Source organism: Rhincodon typus, unplaced genomic scaffold, assembly GCF_021869965.1.
Source record: "Rhincodon typus isolate 14 unplaced genomic scaffold, sRhiTyp1.1 hic_rhity00002506, whole genome shotgun sequence".
Taxonomy (NCBI): Eukaryota; Metazoa; Chordata; class Chondrichthyes; order Orectolobiformes; family Rhincodontidae; genus Rhincodon; species Rhincodon typus.
In genome coordinates this window covers 1-20,670 of record NW_025968144.1, presented here as the reverse complement: position 1 = coordinate 20,670, position 20,670 = coordinate 1, and the positions used below count along the sequence as shown (strand labels likewise).

Here is a 20,670-nt window from a genome sequence, read left to right as displayed (position 1 = left end):
CTGGCCACCACACTATTGGAAGGAGAGGATGCAGAGGAGATTCACCAGGATGTTTTCTGTGATGAAGAGTCTCAGTTTTGAGGAGAGACTGGATAAGGTTGGATTTGTTTTTTTTTGCAACAGGAAGGCTGTGGATTAATCTGATTGAGGGAGATTGTGAGAATCGCTTCCCCATAGCAGACCTGTTTAAGACCAAAGGACACAAATTTAAGATGAAAGAAATTTTTCATTCAAGGGTGGTAGATGTATGGAACATTCTGCCTGATAGGGTGGTGCAGGCAGATAACCTTGCAACATTTAAAAAGCATCTGGATGAGCACTTGAAATGTCAGGGCACAGCAGGCCACAGACAAGTGCAGGCAAATGGGATTCAAGTAGTTTGCTGTTTGCTGGTCAGCATAGACATGGTAGGCTGAAGGACCTGTTGCTGATGTTGTATGACTCTGACGTTTTGCTTAAAAAAAAAGGAAGCAGGGGAAATATTAGTACGCTAATAATTCAGGAGTAGCGTGAAAATACCAAAATAACATGTTTTAATTTTCATTTCTTTCTTTATCAACAGATGAAGTATGTGGAAGAAACTTTGGAGTTGCAAAATGAAGAAGTTCTACTGATGTGTATTGGAATCTCCTCAGGGGTTGGGCGATTGGTTTTTGGCAGGGTTGCAGACTACTTAGCTGGCTCAAATAAAGTTTTCCTTCAGGTAAGATGGGTTAGTGTCATGGGCCAAGTGCCTGCTTACAGAGATGTAGGGGCCAACTCTATACAAGCCTGTCAACTGAGGGGCATAAGGTTTACATACCTGACAGCTCACCACCATCTTAGGGGGGCAGGCAATAAATACTGGCCCAGCCAGTGACGCCCACATCCCATGAACGAATAAAAATAAATTGGATTGTATTGACCCATACTCTGCAAGCTCAAGAATAAATTTGCTAAACATTTTTATCTACTTTTCTTCACGTAAATAGAAACAAGTGATGAGACTTTCCTTTTGTTCTTTTAGGTGGGATCGTTCTTTGTTATCGGGCTGATGTCCATGATGATTCCACTCTGTCAAAGCTTTGGTGGTCTCATTGCAGTCTGCCTTTTTATGGGTTTATTTGACGGATGTTTCATCTCAATTATGGCCCCTGTTGCCTTTGAGCTTGTGGGTTCAGAGAATGTATCCCAGGCGATTGGATTCCTTCTCGGGTTGATGTCCATTCCAATGACAGCTGGCCCACCAATTGCAGGTACGGCATGTTGTTAGATAACTGTCCAGTTTAATACAGAAATCTTTGATTACTTAATAACTATATCATCTGAACTTTGGTATTTGGAAAACGACTAATCAACATATCATAGATGAAACCAAAGGCCTGTGCTGCTGGCTATTCAAATGGTGAGGAATAAATTGAAAAATGACCACATTACAAACTTTTAGGGCTTTTTGTTTTAATGTGCTAGCAGCAACGACGACATTATATTCTGGATAGCAATTTAACTCAGCAAATATCTTAAACTGATTTTCACCTGAGAATTATTAAACAAATTTGACACTCGAGCTATCAGGGCTCGGAGGAAATTAGGTAGACAAGCAGGCAGATTAAGTGAGAGAATTCCAGAACTCGGAGCCTAAGCAGCTGAAGGCACAGCCTCGGTGTTTCGAGGGTCGTTGTGCCAGAGGAGATCCGAGAAAGGGAAGGATGGGGTTCTGGAGGGATTTGCAAACAACAGTAAGAGTTGTAAAATGAATGAGACCTGTACTAGTTCTGATTTTGTGTGTTACTGAACTGGTTTTGATGGTGTGGAATTTCTGAGCATTTCATCGCCTTTTCTCTTGCATTTTAAATACAAAACTATTTTAAAAATCCTTTTAATAAAATTCAGAATCTAATTATAATTCATAAAGTAGCCAATCGCTTTGGGATCAGCCACTGACAGAATAGAGGCAATATACTTTGAACTCTTATACAGATGAATTGGGGAAATTATTTTCCGTAACCACCTGATATCTAAGTCTTACAGAAGCATCCATTGTTGGGGAATTAGAATGATATCTGGCCAACGTTGATTCTACAAACTAACATTTGTCGTTTGCTGATTTATTCTGTTGCAATTTGAGTTTGGGGACTGGGAAGGAGCATTATTTTTAAATGTTGAATCCTCGGAATGCCAAATCGTGTTTATTTCTGCTGTTTAAGGTATACCCAAATTACGTTGATTTTAATTTCATGCATCCCTCAGCCTTCATGCATCTCCTTAGTTATTCATGGAATATGCATTCTTTTGACAGCATATTTCTTACTCAATGAAATGATTCTTTGAGAGTTGAGTTGGAGAGCATAACTAACTGGATTGATCTTCAAAAGAACTGCTGTAGACTCAATGGGCTGAGTGTCTTCCTTGGGGTAATATTCAATGATCCAATCCATGGTACGATACTGAGATAGGAGTTGAGGAATCTAAGTGCATGCTCACTGATCCCTGTAGGTGGTTGGACAGTTATGTATGGTCAAGAAGACCTACTGGATACATTTATTAACCAAGGTACAAAATATATGAGCTGGAAGGGTATACTGGAACGATCTTAAAACACTATTTCGATCCTGTCTGGCGTGCTACATGCAGTCTTGGTCATCATGCTATAAGAAAGGTGTGATTTCAGTAGAGAGGATATAAAGGAGATTTATGAGGATGTTGCCTGGATTGGACAATGTTGATTAAAGTCTTATTCAATAACAGAGCATATTCAGTGGATGGGATGTGGACTGACAATATTTTTCATGTTCCCTCACACAACTGCTGCAGTGGAAAATTGGTTCCAAGACTCTTCATGTGGCTTGGTCGTCCTATCTCATGAGTCTAGATACTGCTAAGACCACTGCTACTGACCTGTACTTATGCTAGTCAGGACCAAAGGTGACGCTAGGAGTCAATCTGTAATCTTCCTTAACCCCAGTGGGGGTGCGTGGAGTTTAAAATCAAGGCTGCACCTCTCCTCCTCTCTTGGCCTTATGGGCACCCATGTCACCGGAATCTTAAATTCTGGATTTTGGGAAGCGTACTTGGCTCTGGGAACAGGCAGGTGAGACCCTTGTCAATATGCAAAGACTGGATTGATGACTGGGAAAACACGAGTGGCTTTCCTGAATTCACCACCTTGCCCTGAATGTGTTTCCCTTGTAGCAGACCCATTCCCTCTGTCTTCCGAACTGGATTTGGATGGTGATGACACCAAGGATTTTGTAAGGAGGTTGGGGTGGAGGGTTAGGGTTTAAAATACCCTGGCCTGATGTCACCAATGGTGGTCAGCAGTAAGCTATACATGTCTCTGAATCCTAGCCTGAAGTTGAGTCTCTGGTGTGATTTAATTGGCAATTTTTATTTTACTTCAATACCTTGTCCAAGAGAACAAAACAAAAATCATTATGTACGTTCATGAACATAAGAACGAGGAACAAGAGTAGGCCATTTGGCCCTTCGAGCTTGCTCTGCCATTCAGTAAGATCATGGCTGATCTGATTCTAGTCTCAATGGTACATTCTTGCATATCCCCAATAATCTCTCGTCCCCTTGGTAATCAGTAATCTGTCCACCTCTGTCTTATAAATATTTAAAGATTCTGCATCCGCTGCCTTTTCAGGAAGGGAATTCCAAAGACTACCAAACCGCTGAGAGAATTTTATGCTTTCATCTCTGACTCCAAATGCGTGACCCCTTTTTTTTTAAAGGATGACCTCTATATCCTTACAGTATCAAGGCCAAGACCCTTCAGGATTTTGCATTTCAATTGAATCAATATCCGTCTGCTCTAAATTTCAGAGGATACCATTCCTCATGAGATAATTCACTCCTTCCAGATATTACTCAAGTAAAGCCTCTCTGAACTGTTTCCAACATAATAACATCCTTCTGTAAATACAATGACCAGTTCTGTACACATTAATCCAAATGCATTCCCACCAATGCCCTGTATAACTGAAGCATAACCTCCCTACTCTTGCATTCAGAACCCTCAGGGAGGAACAAAATAACCTCTATTCGTTGTACCTGCATACTAACCTGCTGTGAATCACTGGGACACCCTGATCTCCCTATGTCTCGCAACTCTGCAACCTCTCACCATTTAGATAATATGCTTCTTTTTTATTCTTTCTGCTAAAATGAATAATTATACATTTTCCCACCATATACTCCATTTGACTGACCTTCGTCCACTCTATCTATATCCCTTCATAGGTTTATTTGTAAAAACATAAGAAATAGGAGCAGGAGTAGGCCACCTGGCCCCTTCAAGCCTGCTTGATCACAGCTGATATTCTCGTGGACTCCACTCCACCTACCCACCTGCTCACCATAACCCTCAATTCCTTTACTGTTCAAAAATCTATCTTCAACACATCCAACATGATAGCCTCAACTGCTTCACTGGGCAGGGAATTTCATAGATTCACAACCCTTTGGGTGAAGAAGTTCCTCCTCAACTCAATTCTAAATCTGCTCCCCCTTATTTTATATGTCCCCTAGTTCTAGTTTCACCTGCCAGTGGAAACAACATCCCTACTTCTGTCTTATCTATTCCCTTCATAATTTTATATGTTTGCATAAGATCCCCCCTCATTCTTCTAAATTACAATGGGTATGGTCCCAGTCTACTCAATCTCTCCTCATAAACCAACTCTCTCAATTCCAGAATCAACCTGGTGAACCGTCTCTGCACTCCCTCCAGTGCCAGTATATCCTTTCTCATGTAAGGAGACCAAAACTGTACACACTACTCCAGGTGTGGCCTCACCAGCACCCCATAGAGCTGCAGCATAACCTCCCTATGTTTAAACTCCATCCCTCTAGTGATGAAGGACAATGTCCTCTTCACAAGTCACTTTCCTACCTTTCTTTGTGCCATCAGCGAATTTAGTTACCATACCTTCAGTCCTTTCATCCGAATCATTGATCAACATTCTAAAGAGTTGAGATCCCAACACTGACCCCTGTGCACCTGTGACATCTTGTCAGCCTGAAAAAGGTCTATCACTAGCTCTTTTAGCCAGCCAATCTTCTATCCATGTTGATACGTTATCCCAACGCCATTAGCTTTAACTTCTGCACTAACCTTTAGTGTGGCACCTTAGCGAATAGCTTTTGGAAATCTAAATACATTACGTGTACTGGTTTCCTTTTATCCTCAACCAAGTTACTTCTCCCAAGAACTCCACCTGATTAAACACTCTTTCCCTTTGACTAAACGTGCCGTGCCAAGTCAGAAGGGTGATGGAGTACTCCCCGTTTAGCTGGGTGTGTGCAGCTTCAACAACACTCAAGAAGCTTGACACCAAAGCAGCCCACTTGATTTGCACATCTTCAACATCAGCTTCCTCCACCACTGACACTTAATGCCAGCACTGTGTGCCACCTACAAGATGCAGTGCAGAGATTCACCAAGACTCCTTAAACAGCACCTTCGCCTAAAAGGACAAGGGCAGCAAATACTTCAGATCAACACCTCTGCCTGCCTCTGTCCAAGGCACTCACCATCTAGACTTGGAAATATATCACTGTTCCTTCAATGTCACTGGGTCACAATCCTGGAACTCTTTCCCTGATGGCATTGAGGGACTACCTACACTGCATGGACTGAAGTGGTTCAGAAAGGCAGCTCATCACCATGTTCTCAAGGGTGACTTGGGTTGGGCAATGAATACTGCCCCGGCTATCAAACACACACATCCCAAGTTGACTTTTGTTTCTTTGAATAAAAAAACTTGATTTGTCACCTTTAGGATCTGCTGGTGCTCCATCTTTTTCTTTTTCAAACAGACTTATTGACTGAGTCATTATACAATGTTTCACAAACTAAGAAGTACTCAAGGATCCTATAACCCTTCCTAACGATACTTTTGACTTTCCTGGCCACCTTCAGAGAATCATGCACGTGAACCCTGAGGTCCCTCTGCGCCAATAGTTTGCTCAAACTTGTATCATTGACCCTGTATTGTCTCTTCATGTTTCTTCTACCCTTACTCTGGTACCTGCCCTGTATTTGTGCTGTTGGGTAGTTTTAGTTGAATCTATGAATTGTATTTTGTTTGATATAAGCACAGTATCAGAGAGAGTACTGTTGGGTGAAAGGATTGCACAGTACTGTGTGTGGAAAGAGGAAACATGTTATCTGATATAGGAGTACAAATCACAGCCAGAAGCACATAATCAGAAGAAAATTGAGTCCGGAGTTGATAACTACTATCAACGCAAAGAAATGTTGGGTGATTAATAACAGTTAGTTAAGGGAGTCTTTGAGCCATGCACTGATTTTGATTTTCTCCTGTAATAGAATGCCACCAAAGTGTTGCAGTGACTTGCTGTCTGTGTTTGTGCATGTGTGGTTAGACATGCTATCACTAATCCTAAGGCAAATATTGTCAAATCTGATTAATAAATTACACCAAATCTTTTGGAGGTGAATGTTTCAACAAAAGTGTAGTGATTGGAACCAGCTGGATCTTGTTGACTATGAGATCCTTGATTGGCCCAGGTTAACAACCCCAATCAGGAAAACCCTCAGGCCGACCAATATAAACGGGGGATTTAGAATCTCCTTGGTTCAGGGGACTGACTCCAAGCTGGCTGGCCTACAGCCAGTGTACAGTGCCCAAGTAAATAAAGGGAGACTTGGTGATGGGATGCTGGCCTCTGTGCACTTATTCCAGTGAAACTAATATGATAGACATTCTTAGAAAGACTTGGGTCGGCTCTGACTTGTTTGAGATCCTAAGCTGTTCTGTCCACAAGCCTGTATGACACCAGCGTAGTGAGTGGCGCAGAGGGCACTCAGTATTAATGTTTTGAAATTCTTTCATACCCATAAAGACCATCCTCCTGAAACTCTCTTTCTGAAGGTTAGCACTGCACACGTGTGTGTATAATTACATTTACCATGATCCAATTTCCTTCCAAGTCCCTGCCTGTACAATTTCAGGTGACCGGGAGCTTTGACTATTCTCCTGCAAATACCTTTTCTTCAGACTTGGGCATCTGGTGGTTTGCTGGGTAGAATACAGCGCAGCTTTGGGCAAAATCTTCCCAAGTGCTTAAAAAAATATATAACGAGGGGATTTAGAATCTCCTCAGTTCAGGGGATCGACTGCAAGCTGGCTGACCACAGACAGTGTACTGTACACAAGTAAATAAAAGGTGACTTGATGACAGGGCACTGGGCTCTATACAGTTATTTCAAACAGTTGTGTTAAATCTACTTTAACTCCACGTTGCCTCACGATGTACCTGCTTTCAGTTCAACCTCCTGTATTGTCTACCTGTTTGAAACATTGCTGTGGCTATCAAGTTGTCTAGTTAGTTCCATTTTTTTATTGTGGTCAGAGGTCAGCTGGTCCTGTGTCCATAATCAGTGGCAAATCATCACAAACGCAACCCAAAGGTCCAGGGATTTAAATGTTCTCTGTTAGTCTTCCAATCAAAACCAGTGGGGAGGACTTAGCTGGTCAGTGGGCAGAGTGCATTGTTGGGCAGGAGCCTCTGAAGAAACGAAGGTGGGGAAAGCAAAGACCTTACACACAGTGAGAGAACAGAGGAGAAGCCCAGAGCATGGGGACCCCAAATTTCCCTTGTGGAGCTGGGAGCAACTCCCAGACATCTTGCTCCTACAAGGCGTGTCTAATTTCAGGCCTTTTACAGGCCTCTTTGTCTACTTAGTTGATTGGCCTAACAGTAAAGCCGCTGTAGTTTCCTTGCTGTCGTCAAACATCACTTGGAGGTTGTCGTGTCCTCGGCATATGGAATAGATCTTGCTGGTTTCTATTGGGTATCCCTTTCATGAGCTCAGGATGGTAGGCAAAAATCACGTCTGGAGGAATCGGTGGTAGGGTGATGTGAAATAATTGCCCCATATGGTTCAACCCTTTCTGTACTCCTGCACCAATCCTCACCTCGTTTGTCCCTTTGTTTTGTCTGCCAGATTTCCTGTGGTAAAGCCATAAAAAATAGCAGCAGGAGTGTAGGCCATTTGGTTGTTTGAGCCTATTTGGCCACTTTGTATGATTTTGATTGTAAGCTAGCTCCTTGTGAGTAACACTGAAGTACAAGGGACATTGACTTCTCAAACTTTGGAATAGACCCTAAGGTCAAGGGGCACTGATTTGAGGAAGGAACTGCTGGATTCAGCTGTACCAAATGAAATTGCAATGTTTTAGTGAATGTGGAGGTTTGAGTGATGGGAAATGAATATTACATGGTCCTTGAGCACTGAGACAATGCCAGTATTGTTGTACTTTACAATTCTTACTTCTTAAAGTCATCTTACTGCTGCTTAAAGTTTAACATGAATGAGGCAGATTGCCGTTAGGAACGGAGGACAAGTCCTGTGAAGGCTTTTTCTGCGAGAACTTTCCCACAGGTTTATGAAATGAGGTTTGGATGTTCCAAGCAGTAACAGCGCAAACCTGTTACAGTTTGTTCAGTAGCTGCAGGAGGGACAGGGTTGATACTGGCTCCAGTACGGTCTTCGCAGATTGCATCAGCCTGTGATAAATGAGAACTTTATTGTTGAGATTAACCAAAAGTTAACTTTGTTTGGGCAAATGGCAAAGCACTGTGCCAGTTCTGAAACCGTACATCCTTAACCTCAATCAAATACAAGCAAATCATTCCCCTGATTTAATGTGGAAGTGCCAGAGGAGTCTGTCATCCAAACATCTGCACATCCCTCTGAATAGATCACAGCACAAATAGGTGAGAATGTAGCACCAATGTCTCCTCCTCCTCTGCAATGTCTTATGGTCTTTAATATAAAGTGCCTATTTGCTGCATGGAAGAAAGGCATAATTACTGTTCCATATCACAAATTACACGTGATTCCTATAGTGATTAACATAGAACTGTACTCCCATAAAATAGATCTTATCTCCCGCATAAATGTCCTTCTCTGTCTGCAGTGGTCATTTTTCACTCTTTTTATTTCAGTTGCCCTTTTAAAAAAAAATTGAGTACTTTATTGGTCCGTGAAGCAGTTCTCCAATGATCAAGGATGTAAAAAGAACTGCAAATACTGGAAACCTAAAATAGAAAGAAAATGTGGGAAACAGATACTCTTCTACTCCTTCAGTGAGAAAAGACAGATTGTGACCCTTCAGATGTAGATCCTTCATCTGAACTCCCATCAGTTCGGATATGATGATTTGAATTAGTCCAACATCAATGGTGCTATGTTAAATGCAGGTTGATTGTCATAACCGTCAAGTAGATCAATCTTTTGGTTTTGCACTGTCGTACATCTGCTGCAGCTTGTCTGTAACCACTCTGTCACTGACACCATCCAGTGATGCCCAGACCAACCCCTGTCCCTGCCACCCTCCACTCTGCCCTCCAGAAGGGATCTTTGTATCTTTTCAGCTCTGATTAAGAGGCTAAAATACTGACATTTGGCCTTTCCAAACATCACATGATTGAATTCACTTTTGCCTTGAAATTTTATGCACTTTTTCATTTGTCATTTTGGTCTGTATATGGAATGTTTAGTAAACGTCTTAATATGTATTTTCTTCCATAGATCTTCACTTATTGTCCAGCTTTCTGAGACATACAGGATAGCGGATAGACTGCAGTGAGTTTGTCCTTTGGTACAAGTTTGAGTTTTCTTGTTGTTAACACATGCTTCACCTTCACGAATTTACCTCTGGCAATATCTATTCTTCTTCTAACTTGTGTATCACATCTGCCATCTTCTGTTACCATTTGTCCTGAATAGACAAACGTATCTACCTGTTCCAGTGTGACACCATCCATTTAGGTAGTTCTTCCAAACTATCCCTCTAATTTTCATTGTTTTTGTCATTGTCATGTTTGTACTGAATCTATATTCTAAAGTTTGCAATTTTACTTCATCTATGTGCGATGTAGGGCCTCTTCTGAATGTGCAAGTAGTTCTGTGTTGTCAGTGACCACTAGTTTGGTGTGCTCCTCCCTCCAGTTTATATCCCAGGAAATACATCCAATTCCCTGGATATTTGTTGTGTTTACAGGTTGAATGATTTTGGTGATGGCACACGGCCTGGTCGTGCTTCTCTCTTCATCTGAAAGATGTTTGATTGTCCATTTTCTAGCCTGATGCTCGCTATTTGGTCCTAATGGAGGCTCTGGGTAATTCTTACACCTTTATTGTCAATGTCACAATTCAGCAACACTTCTATTAACTTTCTGTAATAAACACGATCAAACACTTTCTCATAGTCTGTGAGGCACATGTATGTGTTCCTGTTTACTTCTCAACATTGAACATAGAATCTTCCTAATGGAGAAGGGTCACATTTTTCTTGAAATGTTAACTCGGCCCCCAACTCAGATGCTACAGACCGGCTGTGTACTCTTGCTCTTAACATCTCACTTAAGATCTGAGCTGTGCTGGGAGTGCAGGAGGAGTGAGCAGTGTTGGGGATGCTGGGGGTAGGGTGTGGGAGGATGACCAGTATCAGGGGTGTGCTAGGGACAATTTAAACACTCTGGAAGTGAATTAACTAAAAAAAAACCTTAAACAATGAGTCTTCAGTTTTTAACGAGAAAGGAATTGTGACCTGTACCTCTATCCCTGGCAGCACATTCCAGACACCTACCACCCGCTTTTTTTTTTTTTAAAAAAAAGCTTGCCTCGTACATCCCCTTTTAAACTTTCCCCTTCTCACCAAAAATCTGTGCCCCCTGGTATTTGATGTCTCCATCTTAGAGAAAAGGACAGCGATTATCCACTTTATCCATACCCCTCATAATTTTATATACTTATATCAGGTTGCCCCTCGGCCTCCAACACTCTTGCAAAAACGGTCCAACCTCTCCTTATAGCTCATACGCGCCAATCCAGGAAATAACCTAGTAAACCTCATTTTATTCTTCACCCTCTCCAAAGCCTCCACATTCATCCTATGATGTGGCCACCAGAACTGAACGCAATACACTAAATGTGACCTAACTAAAGCTTTATACAGCCTCAACATGACTGGCTAAATTTTATACACAATGGCCTGACTTATGAAGGCAAACATGCCACACGCCGCCTTTACTAACTTATCCACACGTGTCACCATTTTCAGGGAGCTATGGACTTGCATCCAAGATCCCTCTGTATATCAATGCTCCTAAGAATCCTGCCATTTACTGTATATTTTCCTCTTGCATTTGACCTCCCAAAATGCATCATTTCACACTTATCCAGATTAAACTCCATCTGCCATTTTTCTGCCCAACTTTCAACTGATCTATTGCTTGCTGTACTCTTTGACAACCTTCCTGAATATCCACAACTCCACCAATATCCGTGTTGTCTGCAAACTTACTAATCAGACTACCTGCATTTTCACCCAAATTACAAATAATAGAGGTCCCAGCGCTGATCCTTGTGGAACACCACTGCTATAAAAATGCCCCTCCAAAACTACCCTCTGTTTTGTATGATCAAGCCAGTTTTGTACCCAGCCTACCAAATCGCTGTGGATCCCACATAATTTAACCCACTCGACCAGCCTACCATGAGGGACCTTGTTAAATGCTTTAGTAAAGTCCATGTAGACAGCATCTACTGTCCTACCCTCATCAATCATCTTTGTCACTTCCTCCAAAGTTCAGTTAAGTTTGTGAGACAAGATCTCCCTCGCATGAAGCCATACTGACTATCCCTAATAAGCCTATTCTTCTCCAAATGTGAGTAAATCCTGTCCCTTTGAACCTTCTTTGATAACATCCCTACCGCTGATGTAAAGCTCGCTGGCCTATAGTTTACTAGATTATCACTGTTGCCCTTCTTAAACAAAGAAATAACATTGGCTATTCTCTAGTCTTCTAGGATCTTGCCTTTGGCCAAAGATAGCAGTCTCTTCCCTTGCCTCCCTCAGTAGCTTGGAATATATTCCATCAGGCCCTGGGGATAAATCTACTTTAATGTTTTTCAAGACACCCAACACCACCTCCTTAATATTGACCTGTGCGAGAATATTGGCATAGCCCTCTCAAATCTTGCTCTCGTCCATGTCCTTCTCTGTGAATACCGATACGAAACACTCATTAAGGACCTCACCACTTTCTCTGGCTCCATGCATAATTTCCTCCTTTTGTCCTTGAGTGGATTTACCCTTCCCGCTTGCTCCTAATTTATGTATAAAATACTTCAGGATTCTTCTTAATCCAACTTGACAAGGACATTTCATAGCCCCCCTTTAACCTTGTTAATTCCTGCTTTCTTTTATATTCCTCAAGGACCTTGGCTGATTTCAGTTTCTTAAATGTTAAAATTGCTTCCTTTGTCTCTTTAACTAAAATTTCAATATGTCGTATCATCCAGGATTCCCAAATCTTGCTATCCTTAGCTTTCATCCTCACAGAACATGCTTGTTCTGAACTCTGATCAACTGCCTTTAAAAGAATCCCACATATCAGATGTAGATTTATCCTCAAATAGCTACCCCCAATCTAACTTATCCAGTTCCTGCCTGAAGTTCCCAATATGGCCCCCTCTACATCGGGGAAACCAAGCGGAGGCTTGGAGACCGCTTTGTGGAACACCTGCACTCGGTTCGTGACAAACGACAACATCTCCCAGTCGCGAACCACTTCATCTCCCCCTCCCACTCCTTGAACGACATGTCCATCCTGGGCCTTCTCCAGTGCCACAACAATGCCACCCGGAAACTGGAGGAACAGCACCTGCAGCCCAATGGTCTCAATGTGGACTTCACAAGCTTCAAAGTCTCCCCAGCCCCCCGACCTCATCCCAAAACCAACCCATCTTGTCCCCGGCTCATTGACCTGTCCGTATTTTCTCCCACCTATCCGCTCCTCCCACTTCACTGACCAACCCCCAACCCCACTTCCTACCAACTAGTCTCATTCCCGCCTCCTTGACCTGTCTGTCTTCCCTCCCACTACCCGCCCTTCCCTCCTCACTGACCAACCCCCATCCCAACTCCCTCCCTACACTCACCTGTACTGGCTTCATCCCCGCCTCCTTGACCTGTCCATCTTCTCTCCACCTATCTACTCCTCTATCACCTTCTATCATCGCCTCCCCCTCTCTCTCTTTATTTCAGAGCCCCTTCCCCTCACGCATTTCTGAAAAAGGGTCCAGACCTGAAACATCAGCTTTCCTGCTCCTCTGATGCTGCCTGGCCTGCTGTGTTCATCCAGCTCCACACCTTGTTATCTCAGGCTCCAGCATCGGCAGTTCCTACTATCCCTGCCTAATATTGTTGTTATTAGCCTTCCCCCAATTCACACCTGAGGACCAGTCTTAACTTTATCCATAATTACCTTAAAACTTAACAAATTATAATTTGTTCCCAAAAAGCTCCCCTACTGAAACTTCAATCACCTGGCTGGGCTCAATCTGTATTACGGGGTCCAGTATGGCCCATTCCCTTGTTGGATTATTTATATATTGTTTCAAGAAACTCTCTGAGATGCACCTAACAAATTCTGCCCCACTGGCAATAAGGGAAGCCCAATCAATCCTGGGGAAGTTAAAATCACCCACTACAGCAATCATCTTTCCATGATCTGCCAACGTTTTTGTTCCTTTATTTCCCACTGGCTACGGGGAGGCCGATGGTATAACCCAGTGATTGCAGCTTTCTTATTCCTGAGTTCCGCCCATATTGTGTCGCTGGATGAGCCCTCCAGGTGCAGCTGTGACTGTAATGCAACTTTCTACCCTTTTTACATCTTTCTGTATCACACCTGCAACATCTAAATCCTGGATTGTTGAAAGTCCAAAGGCTGCAGTGTAAAATGGTATGTGCGTACTTTTAAACGTGGTTCACGGTGTATGTTCCTGCTTTGCTACTGCCCTAATGGTCTGGACCAATAAGTATGTGTACAGGTGGGGCCTGGACAGGATGTACCTCAGCCCAATAACAGGTGCCCAGGGTTTGAGGGGTCCACTGTGCTCTGGATGGGGTCTGGGACCTGTGATTTCTGGCAGGTGTGAGTTGGACAAGGGCTCTAAATTCAAAAGCTCTGCTTAATGTCTGGACATGTAACCATGTCAAAAGGAATGACAAAAGGTCTTCACAGAGTCAGAAAATTTACAGTCAATGGTGATTGTTTAGCTTAATATGGTTATGCTAGATCTCTGGTACAGCAATCTGTACAGTTTCATGTCCCTTCTCCTAGTGCTCCACGTAATTGTTAAAATGTTTTTATAGATTTCTTTTCATGTTTGTCTTTCAAACTGGTGATGTTCTCAACTATAGTTTGATTGTTAATTGGTTAATGCGATACGAGAGCTTCTGTTTTGAATTTCTTTATTGAGTAGGCCTCTGAGTTCCGAGAGTATGAAAACGGACCCTGTTTCACTGCAGACCTGATCTTTTTTCTGAAGGGAATCTCATTTTGGGAGGTGCAGAGATGTAAAGATGCTGGTGGCGGGAACGTGCTGGAGTAGATAATGAGAAAAGCGGGCTGAGCATTTCCAAATGAGACCCGAGCAATTTGAGAACATTGAAAAGGCAAGAAGCATTAAAATAGATGGCAACACTGTCCAGGCCATTATATCAGGCATGACATAGTGCTCTGAGACATTGGACTAGATTAAAAACCAAGCTACTTTACTGATGGAGGAGGGCATACTCTACAGATTTGAAGATAGAGAGAACTGATATCTACAGGAAACTTGGATGGTCATCTAATAATGTATGGGAACGTAAAGGACCTGTGCCAGAGAGGTTTGATGAGGTTCATTTGCTTGACGTGGTGATGGTGGATATCCAGCAGACATTTGACAAAGTGCTACAGAACAGACTTGACATCAATGTGAAGGGCTTTGGAGTATAAGCTACACTGGCAGCATCAGCACAAAGATGACTGACCGATGGGAAATGGTGGTTCTGAACTCAGTCTTTTGGATAGGAAGTGGAGGTGTGTGGTGGGAGCTCTCCCAGGGGCTGGTTAGGAGCCCTGGTTTTCTCGCCCTGTGTGAATGATTCTGTGCTGGCTGTACATGGCGTAAGATAGTATGACTCCAAATTTTGTGTCACCCGCAAATTTTGGAAGTATTGTTCTCTGTGAGGGTGGTGACATGCTTGAAGAGGATTTAGACAGGCTGCTGAACAGTACTGATAATGTTAATGCACTGAGGCCTGGTGATTTATTTTGGATGGAAGAATGGGGGACACCATAGGGGGCAAAGCTATAAAGTAAATGGAGCAGAAGCTAAAGGAGGTGCAGGAGCAGAGAAGCTTAGATAAATGTCAGCAGAAATCATTGATAATGGGGTGAACTGAGAGTGCACTTTTTGAAATCGAGGGATCTGGAAGGAAACTGTTTCCATTGCAGAGAGGTCACGTAACAGAGAACACTGATTTACGATGGTTACCAAAAAAATCAATGTAACATCACTAGAGAAGTTATATCAACACTAGAGAAGTAGTACTAGACAAACTAATGGAGCTAAAAGCAGACAAGTCCCCTGGCCCTGATGGCTTGCATCCTAAAAGAGATGGCTACAGAGATAGTGGATGCATTGATCGTAATTTGCCAAACACCCTTGGATTCTGCAAAGATACCAGAGGATTGGAAAGCTGCCAATGTGACTCCACCCCCACTATTCAGTAGGGAGGGAGGCAAAAAGTGGGTAACTATAGGCCAATTAGCCTAACATCTATTGTTGTAAAACAGTTATTAGAATCGATTATTGAGGAAGTCATAGCAGAGCATTTGGAAAATCCATAATCTAATCAAGCAGAGTCAGCGTGGCTTCATGAAAGGGAAATTGTGTCTGACTCATTTATTAGAAATTTTCAAGGAAGTCTCAACTGGAGTGGATAGAAGGGAACCAGTAGATATGTTGTATTTAGACTTCCAGAAAGCATTTGACAAGGTACCTCAAAGGTTAAGTCATAAGAGCCCATGGTGTATTGCCATGGATAGAGAATTGGTTAATGGGCAGAAAATAGTCAGTGGGGTAAAAGGGACTCTTTTTTTTTCAGGTTGGTGATCTGTGACCAGCGGAGTTCCATAGGGATCTGTGCTGTTTACAATATATATTAATGACCTGGAGGAAGGAAACAAATATATCGTAGTCAAATTTACAGATGACAGAAAAATCGGTGGAAAGACCGAATGTAAGAGGGATACAAGCATTTTACAGAGAGTGTTTGATAGATTAAGTGGGCAAAAAGTTGGCAAATGGAATATGATGTGGGAAAATGTGACATTCATTTTGAAAGGGAGAACAAAAGAACAGAAAATTATTTAAGTGGAGAAAAGCTGCAGGAAGCTACAACACAAAGGGATTTGGGGGAACTTGAGCCTGAAACACAAAGCTAGCATGCAGGTGCAGCAGGTAATCAGAAGGCTAATGGAATGTTCACCCTTATTTCAAAGGGGGTTGGAGTATAAGAATGGGGAAGTCTTACTGCAACTGTAAAAGCTGCTGGTGAGAATGCATCTGGAGTACTGTGAGCAGTTTTGGTGCCTTCATTTCAGGAAAGATACTATTTCATTCGAGGCAGTTTGGAGAGGATTGACTAGGATGATCCCTGGTATGGAGGGATTGTCACATGAGCAAAGTTTGAGACTCGGAGTTTAGCAGAATGTGAGGTGATCTCATTGAAATGTAGGATTCTGAAGGAGCTTGACAGGGTAAATGCTGAGAGGATCATAGAATCCGTACTGTGTGGAAGTAGGCCATTCGGCCCATCAAATCTACACCGAGCCTCAGAGCATCCCACCCAGATCCACTCCCTAGCCTATCCTATCCTGCATTTCCCAACCTAGACACAATGGGCAATTTGGCACGGTCAGTCCACCTAACCTGCATATCTTTTGGATTGTGAGAGGAAACTCACGCTGACGTGGGGAGAATATGCAAACTCCACACAGACAGTTGCTTGAGGCTGGAATCAAACCTAGGTCCCTGGCACTGTGAGGCAGCAGTGCTAACCACTGAGCCACTGTGCCAGCCATCTCCCTTTTGGGAGAGTCTAGGACCAGAGGGCATCATCGCAGAATTAAGGGGTGCCAATTTAAGATAGATGAGGAGGAATTTCTTCTGAGGACTGTGAGTCTTTGTAACTCCCTGCTGTAGAGAGCTGTGGGGACAGAGTCCTTGTGTATATTTAAGGCTGATACAGATTCTCGGGTAAGTGAGGGTTATGGGGAAAAGGCAGCAATGTGTATACGAGGAATGTCAGATCAGCCGTGATCCTATTGAATGGCGAAGCAGGCTCGAGGAGCCAAACAACCTACTCCCATTTCTATGTCTAATGGTCTTAATATGAAGAAAAGTTGTTTTTAAATGTAGCGTGTGGTTAGATTCTGGAATGTCAGGGAGCCAGTTTCAATTGAGCTTTCATAAGATTTTTGTCCAAAGTGGAAACATTTGCAGAGCTACAGAAAAAAGGTGAAAATGTGGGAGTAGCTGAGTTGTTCATCTTAGCACAGATGTAGTGGGCTAATGACCTCCTTTTGAGCTGTAAACTTTCTCTGAGGTCACAGATCCCTAGAATCAAAGGCCTTGGTTATGAAGAAAGATTGAAAGAGCGTGAGACATCTTGCCTCGATATGCGGTGCTTGAAGTTATTTTGCAGAGACCCATAAGAAGGTTGAGAAAGTCGAGAGGGTTACTCCAGATTATTACTTTGTTCTGCTGTCACTGCGTGATTCAAAATGGCACAAGACCAGTCTAATAAAATGCAAATCAGATGGGCACTAGGAGGATTTTCTGCTCGAGTTAGCAATATACAGGATGGATGCACTTCCAGGAAAAGCAGTGAAGGTGAAAAACTCTGGAATCAATAAACAAGCAATTGGAGTCTGGTGATTTCACGATCTCTCTGGATGGATGTGTGAGTGAATTGGGATGGGCTGAATGGCCTCCTTTATCTGTACCTAACCTACAATCTAAACGCACTGACCCCTACTGCACTATTCCTTTCCCAGGTTTTCTGCGTGACTCTCTGGGAACATACAATCTTGCCTTCTACCTTGCTGGTGTGCCGCCAATGGTTGGAGGAGCAGTCCTCTGCATCATCCCGTGGATCCAGTACAAGAAACACAAAAACCAAAAAAAGCAAAAGGCATTGGAGGGAGAAACGGCAACAAAGATACTGGATCAGGATTCGAAGAACATTCTAGTGCCTGGCAGTGGTGAGCCACAGAAAGAACGTGTATCCAGTATTTAATACAAATTCCACTGAACAGACTGATGGCAATTCAGGTCTTACAAATGAATTTTTTTTAAATCAGTGAATGTTTTGTTTTGTTGTCGCAATGAACTACAGCAGTTGTGAAGAATTCCCAAAGGGGAGAAACAGAGAAAATTAAACCATAGAAGTGAATTTGGAGTCTACCAGAGAAGATTCTTTTTCTCCTTGTGCTGCATTTCATGTATGTTAAAGCATTTGTTATACTAGTTTATTTTAGATCATCTTTCTGAAGTTGGAATAATCCAAGTTTAATTTCCTGTAACGCCACAGCTGATCCAGCTAGGCATTTAGCTTCTTTCAGAAATACCAAGGAAAGACCAAAAAATAGTAGCAACACAAATAATTTTCACTTGACCATTGGAATATTTCAAGTTACCCCTCTCCACTGCATGTACACAATCTCCTTACAAAGAGCTAATCTTACCTGGAGGCGTTTTCTAAGCTTTCCAAATGAACATAAATTGCCCTAATGTCACACTTTTTTTATAAAGATCTCCAAATTTAGAATGCTAATTCTGACTGTACACGTTAGAAATATACAGAGCCTCAAATTGTTTCCCTCTGATGCTCTAGGATGACCAAAAATTCTTGATTTTGCTCTGTTATCTACGACAAATCTATGATCCTCAAAAGATTAGATGCTAAACCTACCCTGCCCCAGCCACAAATAAAACAAAGTGCTGGAGAAACTCAGCAGGTCCGCCTATTCCAAAGAAAAGTCACATTGTTAACTCCGCTTTTGTCTCCACAGATGTGCCCAGACTTGCTGAGCTTCTCCAGCATTCTGCGTTTGTTTCAGATTTCCAGTGTCTTCTGTATTTTACTTGTATTGGACTGTCTTGGCCACGATGGTTTGTGTATCTATTACAGGCGATGCATCCGTGTCACCTAAAGAGGGAGATGTTCGAAAGCTCTATGAAAGAGGCAGGTTACAAAAGAGGAAAGCAAAGTGGGGAGGTTCAGTGAGAGAATTCCAGAGCTGAAAATGCAGCTACAAATCATGGAACAAGCAAAACTGATTACACTTGAGAAGCCAGAACTGTAGGGTGCAGATATCTTATGGAATATTTTGTGTTTTACAGGATAGAAACCATCAAGGTACACAGGCCTGCATTAGGCAAATATTGCATGTTCTATAGCTTGATGTTTCAGATAATATAAAATTTACTTGCTGTCTATCCAGTTCACTGCCAGTTATCTTGATTAGATGGTATTTTTATTTTGGCTTGTGTGCAGCTTTGTATTGTAGTGTGGAAATAAGCCTTCTCTGTATAGTGGGCAATGAGAACACGGGAAGTTTATTCGAGAATGCGAGGTTTGGTGGTGACAGTTCTGTTCCGAGAAACCAGCATCATGCTGGGCACTATCGTGTTTCTGACTGGGACACTGGAGCCCCAAATGGAGCAGAACCTGCAGATCATCCACCACTGCTTTGCAGCACCTAGAGCTGTATCTAATGAACGTGTTCTGTAATGAGACTACAGAAGCAATCTGTCTAATTAAAATGAGGTTTTGCAAACAGCGGGCAGAATCTTATTGATGCCTGAGCAACACGACCCATGGTGAGATTTATGATAGAATCCCGTGGAAAATCTATCGAGGCCCGTCTTAATGTCATTATCTACTCACGGCATTATTTATGCTTTTGTCAAATTTCTAGCTAGGTGGTGGTGAGGTGCCAATTAAGGGGGATTATTACTTGTTAAACACACATTTATGGTCCAATCTGCCTCATTTAATGTGGTTGGCTCTTAACTGCCCTCTGGGCAATTAGGGATGGCCAATAAATGCTGGCCTAGCCAGAGACGGCCACATCTCGTGAGTGAATAAAAATGTTAATATTCTGCTCCCTGTCTTACCAAATACGCCAGCCATGCTAGACACAGAATTCTCGACATGGAGTTAAGAGCGAGGACTTAATGGACTTCAGCTGTTGCTAAGCATTGAACAGCATCTCGGTCACATTCCATGGGTACCAGTCGCACATTCCCCTCATCCACAAAAAGTCTGCATCCAACATTTGCCACCAGTTTACAACCACCATGGCACCTCTGATACAGTTGCAGGATTATTATGAAGCACATACCTGCATTGTGGAGGGCCCTGGTATCTTGCACTGAAAGGCTCCTGCAAGGACGCTTTGTGCACAGAGTCAAACACCCAGCTGACAGATTGGACCAGCCTGCATCTCGGGGCTTCTCACCTTCCCTCCTGGCGCTCGCTTACTTTGCCCCTAACTACATGCTGACCCCTTCCATGCCTTGCCTTGCTGTGTCAAAGAGTGCAGTCACAGTAGCAGGCAGCTTGCCTTACTGGTCAGTAACCCTCCCTCAAGGAGGTCTACATATTGCCGTACGACACTGTGCCGCGTCACACTCTCACCTTCGCCATGTGTCAGTGAAAGACAGCCCCTGAGACCAGTCCTGGGGATTAGCCACAGACAAGGTGTCTGGTCGGGGGCGGGGGGTCCCTGCCTCCAGGTCTC

At 42.9% G+C, this 20,670-nt stretch overlaps 1 protein-coding gene across 1 annotated transcript; it reads left to right on the top strand.

Annotated features, from left to right (window-relative positions):
* The first annotated feature begins 561 nt into the window (after window positions 1-561).
* On the top strand, window positions 562-20,664 carry LOC125481530 (monocarboxylate transporter 10-like). The gene is made up of 3 exons (XM_048593218.1): window positions 562-703; window positions 1,007-1,235; window positions 17,920-20,664. The coding sequence occupies exons 1-3, from the start codon at window positions 563-565 to the stop codon at window positions 18,159-18,161; spliced, it is 612 nt and encodes a 203-aa protein (XP_048449175.1). The 5' UTR covers window position 562; the 3' UTR covers window positions 18,162-20,664.
* The last annotated feature ends 6 nt before the right edge of the window (window positions 20,665-20,670 follow it).